At 40.1% G+C, this 12199-nt stretch overlaps 1 protein-coding gene across 3 annotated transcripts in view; it reads left to right on the top strand.

Moving 5' to 3' along the window:
* The window catches only part of LOC141431149 (glucose dehydrogenase [FAD, quinone]-like), a 21462-nt gene extending 9263 nt beyond the window's left edge, over positions 1–12199 (top strand). For all 3 annotated transcript variants that reach the window (XM_074092184.1, XM_074092183.1, XM_074092182.1), the window contains exons 4-12: positions 459–630; positions 2134–2333; positions 3868–3995; positions 5083–5260; positions 7765–8022; positions 8466–8608; positions 9017–9182; positions 10693–10882; positions 11991–12199. In XM_074092184.1, coding sequence (XP_073948285.1) covers positions 459–630; positions 2134–2333; positions 3868–3995; positions 5083–5260; positions 7765–8022; positions 8466–8608; positions 9017–9182; positions 10693–10882; positions 11991–12109 — 1554 coding nt within the window. In that variant the 3' untranslated portion in view covers positions 12110–12199. The remainder of the gene's footprint in view (positions 1–458; positions 631–2133; positions 2334–3867; positions 3996–5082; positions 5261–7764; positions 8023–8465; positions 8609–9016; positions 9183–10692; positions 10883–11990) is intronic.

Genomic DNA, 12199 nt, shown 5'->3' with positions numbered 1-12199 from the left:
GTCGTAAGTGTTATCATGGAAACGTAAAAATTTGCAAAGGTGGCTCGATATATTTACTCCCAAGTGTATTAAGGACGTTTAAGAAAAAAAAAACTGTAGTTGAAATACAAATTCATAAATCTCCTCAACACATACTGTAGTACAAATTCTCAGGATTTTTGAAATTAATCAAGTTTATTCCCCCGGTTTTTTAACTTTTTATTCGGTGTTTTATCCTAAGATAGAGTTGTTTACATCCATACCATGCAGTGAGGTGGCTCCGTAATAACTCGTCTATAACCGTGATTACTTTTAATCAGCTCTCGATATTTCGACAGAGTTGCATATTCTGAATTATCCAATGATATATATGTTACATATATTTTTTAATGAATTCAGTTGATCAAACAAACGTCGCGATGTAGTGAAACTCGCATGCTCGTTCTCGCTTTGTCTAAATGGGTCTTTAAACTGCCCAGGTGTTGCTGTTAGAAGCCGGCGGTCAGGAGCCCCTGGCGGCCCGCGCCCCGTCCTTCTACAGGACTTTCTGGAACGATGAGAGGTTTGACTGGAACTACCGCACCGTGCCTGCAGACTACTGCCTCGACCAGGGCGGCCTGGGCTGCAACTGGCCCAGGGGCAAGGTCCTCGGTAAGTTGAATCATCCTACTAAATTCTTCGTTTTTGTCTGTCCCCTCTCATCCACTCAAACGTTTACTGGTAGATATTGGTCGAGATCCGTTAAAGGGATAATAGTTCGCCTTTGTACCTATATACGAGTATATTTCAATGTTTGTCAATTGTGTTTGTTTACTTATTTATTTTGTAAAATAAAGAGTTTCCATACATGCATACATACATACTTCGTGACTACAGTTTGAGTCAAGAATTCCAAAAAGAAACCTTTTAGGGGGCTAATACCTACCTCCTGAAATATTCTCGACGAATTTGAAGACATTTTGTATATTAGACTGTTTGTTAGGTTAGACTAGGTATCCAAAATTATTTGAAATGTGTTTTTTCTTTTGGTTTATAATTTCGCGATTCTCACTCATAATTAGTATATTTCAGAACTAACGACTCAAAGATGGTTTTCATCACACTTGCTTGTAAACAGTATCAAAACATGAAGGCTACCTTGATTGCAACCCCCCAAATAAAACCCTCGACCTTAAAGTGCTTGTCATGAAACCCGTGGTCGGTAAATGAGTCATTGCGCGTACTAATTTTCTTGTCATGAAGCCCAAGGTCGGTAAATGAGTCAATGTCTGTACTGATGGTGCTGCGCGCGCTGCTGCGCATGGCGTAGCAGCAGGAAGGACCACATGCACACGCGGCTCAGGCACATGCTGAGGTAGGAGGAGGGCGACGCTGCCAAGAGCGCAGCCTAGGGTATCGCCAATATTTGGAACAATTGTATTTTTTCTTTTAGAAATATAAAATTTTACTCGCAAATGTGATGAAAAACATTGTATGTCGCACGGACGGTACTAGAATTACGAACATCGACTCATTAAAGCCCTCAGTCTTCGACTTCGGGCTTCTAATAGACTCTCGTTCGTAATTCCTTATTTACCGCCCTTAAGATACAATGTACTATTTTTCGTCGAAAAATAGAGTTTGCAGATTTTGCCTTTTTCATACTAAATTAAAATATCTAGTAGGTATTATCAAAGTACGCCACCCTAGAGCCCAATTGACGTACTTATGTCACCTTTATGTCACGCTACAAACATCAAAAATGTTGCTTTATATTATAATTTGCAATAGATATACTTAATGGAAATAAAAAAACGGCCAAGTGCGAGTCGGACTCGCGCACGAAGGTTTCCATACCATTATCTATGCAACACTAGACATTAGCAAAAATATCACGTTTGTTGTATGGGAGGGAGCCCCCTTAAATATTTATTTTATTCTGTTTTTAGTATTTGTTGTTATAGCGGCCACAGAAATACATAATCTCTGAAAATTTGAACTGTCTAGCTATCACGGTTCACGAAATATGGTACGGAACCCTAAGAACTAATTATTTTTGAAAGTCGCTGAACTAATGTCGTTCAGTTTGACGAGTATGATCTATGTTTTAATTATATTTGGTCATTAAAGGGCCCACCTGGTATATCATATGACCCTATCGTAATTGTACCATAGGTGGATCGAGCGTGCTCAACGGGATGATGTACCATCGTGGGCACGCCGCGGACTTCGAGGACTGGGTCGCGGCCGGCGCCGAAGGATGGTCCTGGGAGGAGAACCTGCCGTACTTTGACATGACTGAGGGCAACAAACAGATCGGCTCACTGGTCAGCTGGCAACACCACTCGGACAAGGGTCCTTTGCCGGTTCAACAGGTACGTTAAAGACAGTGCCGGATTGAGACTATTTGATGCCCTAACAAATCTACGCCGTTTAAAACGCGCTGATTTTGAACAGCATTTCCTTTTACCTACTAGCAACAATTTTTTGGTGCTATTTATTGGTTACCCCCAAGACAATAGGTACAATACAATGCAATAAATATAATAAAATACAATACAATACAATGACTCTTTATCTATAGTAAGCGATACAGAAAACAGGTACACAGAGAGAAAATTACTAGTAAAGCAATTAAGCGTTCTATCGACGTGATGCCCTAAGCCAGAGGTTGTCAACCGGTGGGCCGCGTATATTTTCAGGTGGGCCGCGATCACCGCAGTCACAGAATAAATAATAGTACTACGTACAGAAAGTAGCACTCCTTTGATCTTGAAGAAAGCCGCCGTTTTAATAGCCTACAGTGCTGCCTTTTGTTCCGAACATACCTACCTCGCCAACTCGAGTGTACCTAAGGGTTATCACTTTGTCAGAAAATTCAAATAAAATAAAAATAATAGAAATGTTATTTATTAAGCGACTTCTAAAAACTTCTTTTGGTAATGTACAAAAATGATAACTTTGAGTCCTTTCTTTTGTTTATTTCGATATTAATCCACGCAACAGTTATTAGTATTACGATTCGCCGTTGTTACAAACAGTGCAGTGCAGTGTACAAAAAGATATAGTGAATAATGTTTTGCCATCGTATTTTGTCGGAAATTAGCTTCAGTAAACTTCAGTAAGCTAGTTGAGAAAGCAAGATAAATACGAACTTATTCGACAAAACACGATGAAAAACAGTATTCAATAGATCTATCTGTACTGATCTCACAAGCAATAAATAACACAGATAATTAGGTAAGGATCGAAACATTCAAAGCAATTAGTGTTGCGTCGCGCGTGTGCTCGCAGGCGCGCGGCAGCCCCCACTGCTTAGACAATCTCAAGTTGTCGCGCGCTGTCGGTGTTTATGCCTGGCAAAGTGTATGCGATTCGTACAACAGGTGTCAACGAGACCCTTTTAATAAGCCTCCGCTGTCCGTTATGTTAGGTATACATATTATGGGTATACTGTACGGAACCCTTTAGGTACTCTACGCGCCAGTCCGACTCGCGCTTGGCTATTTTTTACTAGTGTGCCGTGAAACTTTGATGAACGGAAAGTTTGCCGTTAAAACCAAAAGGTTGAAAACGCCTGCCCACGCGTTGCTTAATTTGTTTATGGGAAAATCCGGCACTGTTCCGTTCGGATAAAATATTAACCTAACCAGTGCCTAACCATATTATAAAAGCTCACCTCTGAACCGATTTAGATGAAATTTGGTATGGATATAGTCTAAGATTTTGAAAAGGACAGGATAGTTTTATCTAAAAAATATATGTACATACCTAGTTCCCGCGGAAGCTCATTTTGTTTAGATTTCGTTAATAAAATAAATGGTAATAATAAATATATTTTGCTAAATTAGACGTGTGCGTGAACAATTCGGTGTCTTGTCTTGCCTTAATTGTGAATGTTTTATCCAGTTCAGGTACCAGCCCCCGTTCGTGTACGAGCTTCTGTCAGCGATCAACGAGACGGGCCTGCCGATCGTGGCCGACATGAACGATCCCAACACTCCTGAGGGGTTCTGCATCGCGCAGACGTTCAATGAGTACCTAAGTCAATTACGTTTTTAAGATAGCGATACAAAATAAAACTTTATTTACTACTTCCCACCTCATCTGTTTTTTGGTATGTTTTATGTACAAGAAACATACAACTTTTTCTGTGCCACCAATACTGTCTTTATTTACCGTAAAGACACACGGGTTCCGTACCCAGGGCCCCTCAGCTCCTTAAAAAGCCGATATCCACTTTTCTATTTTAATCTAAAAAAAACGACCAAGAGCGTGTCGGACACGCCCGAAATAGGGTTCTGTAGCCATTACAAAAAAATTAAGTAATATTTTTCTAAGGATTTCGTATTTTGTACGGAATATTCCAAGTTTAGGTATATTTTATACTTTACGCTGCTATTTACTCTTAAACTACTAATAATTCTCAAGAAAACCTAACCGTTATAGTTTTCCTTGTAAGTTTGATATACTTACTACCATCCTGAATTTTTTCAATTTTTTCCACCCACCGGTTTAGATTTTAGATTTGACGCTCGATTTTAAGGAAAATTTGCACTTTAAAGTTGAATATTTTGCAAACAAATTACTGAATCGAAAAATCGTTTTAGCAACCCCCTTATGGTTTTAAAAGACCTATCAAACGATTTTCCACACTACAAGGTTGGGTGAGAAAAAAAATCAACCTCACTTTACGTCTATGGGAGGAACTGTAAAAAAAATTTTTTTTTTATTGTACCATTTTTGTCGGCATACTTAACATATATTCGTGCAAAATTATAGCTTTCTACATTGATAGTCCCTGTGCAAAGCCGCGGATGAACAGACAGACAGACATGGCGAAACTATAAGGGTTCCGTTTCCGGGATCCCTAAAAAAAAGCTGTAATAGAAGAATTTCGTAGTAGCCCTGCAGGCCCTATACTTACCACGAAGTGCAAAACTCGAACTTCGTATGTTACCGCCCGCTGACGCTTATGTCATTTAATACGCGAGGCGAGTGAAAGGGATGGTACGATACGAACTTCGATTTGAGAGTTTCGTAGTAGCCCATCTGTGTGCCTCTTGCATTTAAGCATCATTCATCGCCTCGGTGTAAACTGACCCTAAGCCTTGTCTCCATCAGTGAGGGTCAGCGTTGGACTACAGCGCGCGCTTTCCTGAAGCCTCGCAGCCAGCGACCCAATCTCAGTGTGAAGCTGCACGCGCAAGTCACCCGGGTGCTGTTTGAGGGCACGCGGGCCGTAGGCGTCAAATACGTTGACGAAAACGGGGTGAAGTGTGTCGTCCGTGCAAGAAAAGAGGTAATTCTAGTAGTGATGCAACATGCAACGGATATCCGGCCAGTATTCGGTATCCTGACTACCAGCCACTATTTTGCTCTACGGCCGCTAACAGCTAGTTCGGCTCAAAATAGATAATCATTAATTATCAAAGTAAACTACAAGCAACACCACGGTATGGTGGTCTTATCTAAAAGCGAATAACATATAATGTAACAAAGTTCATTAACGCTTTTAATTTGGTATCTAGGTATGTATTTAAATAAAGGTTAATGACAACATTAATAACCTAAGCTTAATTAACAGATAAAGAGTCATGTTGGTTTTATCTTTAGCCTTACCATGGTTAAGTATTTAATTTATTGCTTCACTATGGTGTCAACAAGGTTTTTTCCTTTGTAATTCTATTATTTTTTTAAAGAGGTGTTATCTCTTGTCTTAAATTGTTAGTTTAGTAAATTACTTACTTCCGTCAGTGCACAAGAAACATTATACAAATTTTAAAACGTCCATATCTTTGTACTGTTTTAAGATATTCAAATAATTCTTTCACAACTCGTTCATCGAACAATAAATTTATATTTAAACAATTTAAAAAAAATGCTTGAAGCCCTAGCCTGGGTGATTATTCGAGGGTTTTGACTGCTCGGTTAAACGTCATTAAGTACATCACAGTACATAGATTGAGCATCGATATTTTATTTACTTAGTTACAGAAAAAAACGCCGCAACAACGCTGCATATTAACCCACCTACCTATTCTCTTGCTTTAAAGTGGTTGACAGACGTACGAGCAAGTACGCGTACTTATGGCTCGACGACCTTTTTCGCCTGTGTGTCACCATAAGTACGCGTACTTTAAAACCGTCGGCGATCCAACCGGTTTGAAATCTTGCTCGTGGCTCGCAAACTTAAAAACCGCGTACTTTAAGTTCGTACGTCTATCACCCACTTAACATTTTATTTGGTCTGTGATGTAGCGAGTAAAATACCAGTGATAAGTACCTAAGTGTAAAGTGACCGTTCGATTGTATCGTTTCAATCTAAATTCTATTAGTCAGTTTACATTGGTAAATTTATAGCTTAGATTTACTTAAGACTGATACATTAATTGGCGTCGTCTACCCTAAGCACGTCTATAATAAGCACTGCTGATTAGCAGCAAGTTTTGCGAATAAGATGCCGCCGGCGATACGGACGGCGATCTTGCGCAATGTTTACCAACCGCTATAATTTCTTGAATAAACCGGGTGGTTCGAGGGACGTGTGGAGAACCAAGCCTGCACCATAATAGGAGAAGTATGTAAACTTCGACCCTTTAGGGGACTTAACTGCCTACTCCGGCGCGTAATTACCTACCGGCAAATAATTTTAGTACGAAAGTTAACTTTAAATTGTCTTATCCTCCTAACGCCCAGAGACCTTTATAAAGGACTTATTGCAATTTGAATATCAAACTCTATCATAACATAAATGACATAAAGTTTGATGTTCATAAATCAAAAATTTGACTTTGGCGGTAGGAGGATAAGTCTGTCAAACTAGACAAACAAGATTCTATGCCGCTATATTATTATTATTATACTAAATTTAAAAATATTTACAAATTCGCCGGAGTGGCGATGCAACTGTGTACATACTACCTACTCATGATTATCTACACATAATAAATACTATAACTATATTGTTTATGGGTAGGTAGGTATCTATTATTTTTTCATGTGCCCTTACAGAAACTGTTACACTACACTTATATACTAAGTTAGTAATTTAAACTATACCTAATACAAAAAAATAGTAAAGAGTACGCGAACGTAAAAGGTGATCATCGAAGCGAGCGCAAGACGAGCGAGCTACGCACGAGCTTGACTACATAATCATCCTCCTTAAATTATCAGTGTGTGCGGCGGCGGGTGTGTGCGTACGGCAACCGGCGCGCACAAATTTAAGCCGCAGCCTTGACTACAGAAAACATAATCTCCTCCTATATCATTGATCATCGAGAGCGTGTGCGTGCAAAACGGGTGAACGTGCCACACCCAGTTTCGCCCCCGCGTTTTCCTGCTTCGTCTTATTACTTCTCCTATTTTACTATGCCTGCACCCTCAGTAATTGATAATGAATCGTTTACCTACCTACAATCACCTTTAATTGCAAAGTGGCCATGCACTTAATAGTAAACAATTCGATTCTTTTTGCTATCAATATTTAAAAAAAATAACGTCAGTCTCACTATTACTCGTACGATACTTAAACCTAACGTAGTAGCCTTAACTAACGGAATCCGGTATGTTGTCTTGCTCACGTCTCACGAATCAACCTGTATTTGTAGTTTAGTGTAGTACAGTCGAGATCAAAGATATCTTTCCACTTTAATGCCTATCTTGTCGCTGTCATTTCATGTATAAACTTTTGTACATAACTGTCAGATGGCATACAGTGACAAGGTACTAAAGTGTAAAGATAGGTATCTTTGACCTTGTACTATGCAACTTCATTGGTTGATAAAACTATTCTTATTCCAGGTGATACTCAGTGCAGGTGCACTTAACAGCCCGCACATTCTTCTCCACTCCGGCATCGGCCCCGGTAAGACGCTGGAGAAGTTCAATATCCCGCTGCTAGCGGACCTTCCCGTGGGGAAGAATCTGCGGAACCACGTCGGCATGACTTTCTACTTCATCCTCACCAACTTGAACAACACGAGGGAGCTCGACTGGAGTGTTCTGACTCAGTACTTGTTGAATGCTGAGGGGCCAATGACCAGCACTGCGATTACACAGGTATGTACCTCATCCCTGCCTATATACGTCCCACTGCTGGGCCTCCTCCCAGAATGAGAGGGCTTGGGCCGCAGTTCCCACGCGGGCCCAGTGCGGATTGGGAACTTCACACAAATCATTGAATTGCTTCGCAGGTTTGTGCAGGTTTCCTCACGGTGTTTTCACTGTAACCTGTACCTATTTGGCATAAAAGGTCACAAGGGTAGATTTAGGGGAGGGGCACAGGGGCATAGATGGTTGTGGGGTTTCCATCATAGTACATACTTATCGCCGTTATATAAATAGTTACTACATTATTTTTTAACATTTGCCCGTCTGCCCTTTGTGCCCTCCCAGAAAAAACCTACACTCCATCTACCTGAAACTTTTTTTTGCAGTCGAAAATTAAATGCGTACAAATTTTTTGGGAAATGCGTAAATCTTAGGTATCCATTTTTTTCCAGTTGACGGGTCTGTTGTACTCTTCGATGGCAGAACGCAGCCGCAAGCAACCCGACATTCAGTTCTTCTTCAACGGATTCTACGCGGAGTTGTCCAGCACCGGCGTTGTCGGTGAACCCGCCGAGCCTACCCACGTCAACATCTCGTTAGTATTTATCTATTCGGCTGTAGTCAGTTTCCCGAAAGTTGTTAAAAATTTAAAGATCGCGGGTTCAACTACCAACTACAAATGTGGCCAGCTAATTAAGTATTTTTACCGATAATTCTACACATTTATTATGATTTCGGCCTGAAGCCATCGGGATCATAAAAGGCAGAGTGTTTTATAAAGGGGAAAGTACCTACAAAAAACTACCGATTAACGAACGAAATGGTGGAGTTCAAAAAACCCAACAAATGACAACAAAAAATATTGCGTAGATCCACCTATTTTTGTGGAGATCTTACATTACTTATTCTAGTTACCTACGACAAAAGTCAGTCTGTCCATACAACTACGAGTATATAGCGTGTCTGGTAAATCAACATTATAATTGTGTTTTTTTTCTCCAAGTGCAAATACGGCTCTCCTGTTGCCGCGCAGTATTGGCTGGTTGACCCTGGATTCGCCGAACCCTCTGGACCCGCCTGTCTTCGACCCTGGCTACTTCTCTCACCCTGCTGACATGGTCATGGTGAAGGATGGCGCGAGATATATACAAAGAATTGTTAACAGCGACGTAAGTTAAATAAATTTCCCTGGCCCCAAGTTGGGCGCCACTTTGCGCCTAAGTTACTGGAACTGGTCCATCCAACATCCCTTCAATCCTTCTCACAGGACCAACCTGAGTTTTGAAATTTGGCATACTTTTATGTCATTACATTTACAATGTAAATTTGGTGACAATACAATAATCTGGTAGTGACATCTTGGTGGTCCTGCCAGGATCATCTCTGCAGGAGGGAACTCCTCAATAGTTAATAGTACCGACTTGAAATTTGGTACAGATATGTAGTTTAGACGACAATGCAAGTACAGTCAACAAAAAGTACATTCGGCAAAAAAAGCTTGTACGAAAAAATAAAATTTTAAACAAAAACTTATAACAAGCATTCTATTTATTTGCAGTGTAGGTAATATAACTATGTTTGCTCGGGTGGAACTTTCAACTCAAATTTGAAGTGGATATCTTCAACCGATTGAGCTAAAATTTTAAACGCATGTTGAATCTGAGCAACATGAAGTTGATCTGATGATAAAGCTAGCGGGTGACCATAGGAACACTGTGATAAACGACACGACCATATCGATAGTTTGGACTCGTTTGTCGTCTTGACGAGTACTTTGGTAACCAGGGGCATAAAGTACAGTCAGCAAAAAAAACTTATATTAGAAGAATTTTAAGAAAACTTTTACTGAACTGTTTACGGAACCCTTCATGTACGAGTCCGACTCGCACTTGGCCATTTTTTTTTAAATTATTCAAATTTCGAACGTAAGCCATTCTTTAACGATTGCTTTCTTTCTTTCTTTCTTTCTTTCTTTAAATTGCTCTGTTTCTAATTCTAATTAGTTGTCCAAGCCGCCGTGATGATACCGGGTTTTCTTTTTAGGGTTCCGGAGCCAAAATGGCAAAAACGGAACCCTTATAACTAAACTTCGCCATGTCTGTCTGTCTGTCCGTCCGCGGCTTTGCTCTCAGGGACTATTAATGCTAGAAAGCTGAAATTTTGCACAGATATATATGTAAACTATGCCGACAAAATGGTATAATAAAAAATTAAAAAAAAAAATATTTTTGTGTATCTCCCATAGAAGTAAATTGGGGGTGTTTTTTTTAGTAAGTATATCAATCTTACAAGGAAAACTATAACGGCTAAGTTTGCATGAGAATTATTAGTAGTTTAAGAGTAAATAGCAGCCTGAGGTATAAAATATACCTAAACTTGGAATATTCCGTATAAAATACGAAATCCTTAGAAAAATATTACTATTTTTTTTGTAATGACTACGGAACCCTATTTCGGGCGTGTCCGACACGCTCTTGGCCGGTTTTTTTTTTAATAGAAAAGTGGGTATATCGGCTTTTCAGGGAGCTGGGGGGCCCTGGGTACGGATCCCGTGTGCCTTTACGGTAAAGATGGTATTGGTGGCACAGAAAAAGTTATATGTTTATTGTACATAAAACATACCAAAAAACAGATGAGGTGGTTAGGGGTTAAATAAAAGCTTGTAAACGTTACTTCCAGACCCTTAAAGGCTACGGCATCGAGTTGGACAGCGAGTACACATCAGGGTGCGCGGGCGCCGGCGCGGAGTGGTCGGACACGTGGCTGGAGTGCATGGCGCGTCTGCATACCGACCCTCAGAATCACCAGCTCGGCACCGCCGCCATCGGGCTCGTCGTCGACACGCAGCTTAGAGTCTATAAGGTCCAAGGTGCGTGGCCGTCCGATACCGTACACAAGTTATGCATCATGATCGTATCAGTCGTAGGACATTAGACCTCTGGTTGCCTCGGTTGGAAGCAGCCTCCCTCCACAGCGAGCTGGTGAAGCGTACATCGGGCCCCTCTAGAATTACCTGATCGGGAGCTGAGAAAATCATATATAATAATAATTACCTAAAGGCGCAGGGACATGAGGACATGACTCACGTCTCCCAGTCCCAAATCACCCAGTAAGTAGGTACTAGTTGATAACTCGATATGCCAGGCTAGCCAGTCATAGATGCATGGCGGACCACGCACAGGTTGAATATAGCTGCCGTAGACCGAGTGACTGAATACGGTATTTGACAACTCCTGATTTTGCCATATCTTAATATTATTATGAAAATACTAAAAATAATAATTAAAATAATTTTAGTGTTTCTGTTTCTTTCAAGCCGCACCTTTAACGGTAACCCTGTATGTTTTGACTCCCACGATACAGGCTCTGCCTAGTGTGGGTGTCGCCGAATTAATGTTTAAAATTGTTTCTGGTTTTTGGTAATAAATATATATATATTTTTTATATAGATATACAGATATAGCGAAGAGAAAATTTAAATAGGTTGAAAATTAGATTTATAGTGATTTTTTGAAAAATCTATATACCTGTCTCTTTCTCAAACGCTTTTCTCTAAGCAGCAAGTATGGCGGTACTGGCGTGTGACGTCACATGCCAGTATGTTTTTCTCTGTCTAATCTTGAATTTCAAACCTTTATAACTTTGTTATTTGTAAAGGTAGCTTAAAAATTGTTTTTCTATTCGATAACAGGCATTGTGTAGTTCTAATTTATAAAACATATACAAAATAGTCAAATACCGTATTGCGGGATGACTTTAATTAGTAGCTTCACGACGAACTCTTTTTATGGATATTCCTGAATCTGGATAACCTGAAGTCGTATTGTCTACGCACGGGCACTAGCGCTCACATTCGCTATCTCTTTCTAACTTCATCGAATTCCGTTTGACAGCAAGTAGTGAAAGCGATTTGAATCAGAGTGCATTAGTCAATATCCCGGCCATAAGAATTATATAAACTCGTTTTTGTTCTACAGGACTGAGAGTGATTGACGCGTCTGTAATGCCTACCCAAGTCACCGGCAACCCACAAGCGCCTATCATGATGGTCGCCGAGAGGGGAGCCGCATTCATTAAACAAACGTGGAAGGAATAAACCAGTGACAGTGACGCAATGACGTGAAAGTTCGAAGAATGTGCTAAGAATAATGTTTCTTTATTTTATTACATATTTTTTATGTATTTA

Source organism: Choristoneura fumiferana, chromosome 9 (genome assembly GCF_025370935.1).
Source record: "Choristoneura fumiferana chromosome 9, NRCan_CFum_1, whole genome shotgun sequence".
NCBI classification, from domain to species: Eukaryota; Metazoa; Arthropoda; class Insecta; order Lepidoptera; family Tortricidae; genus Choristoneura; species Choristoneura fumiferana.
This window is presented reverse-complemented; position numbering and strand designations above follow the sequence as displayed.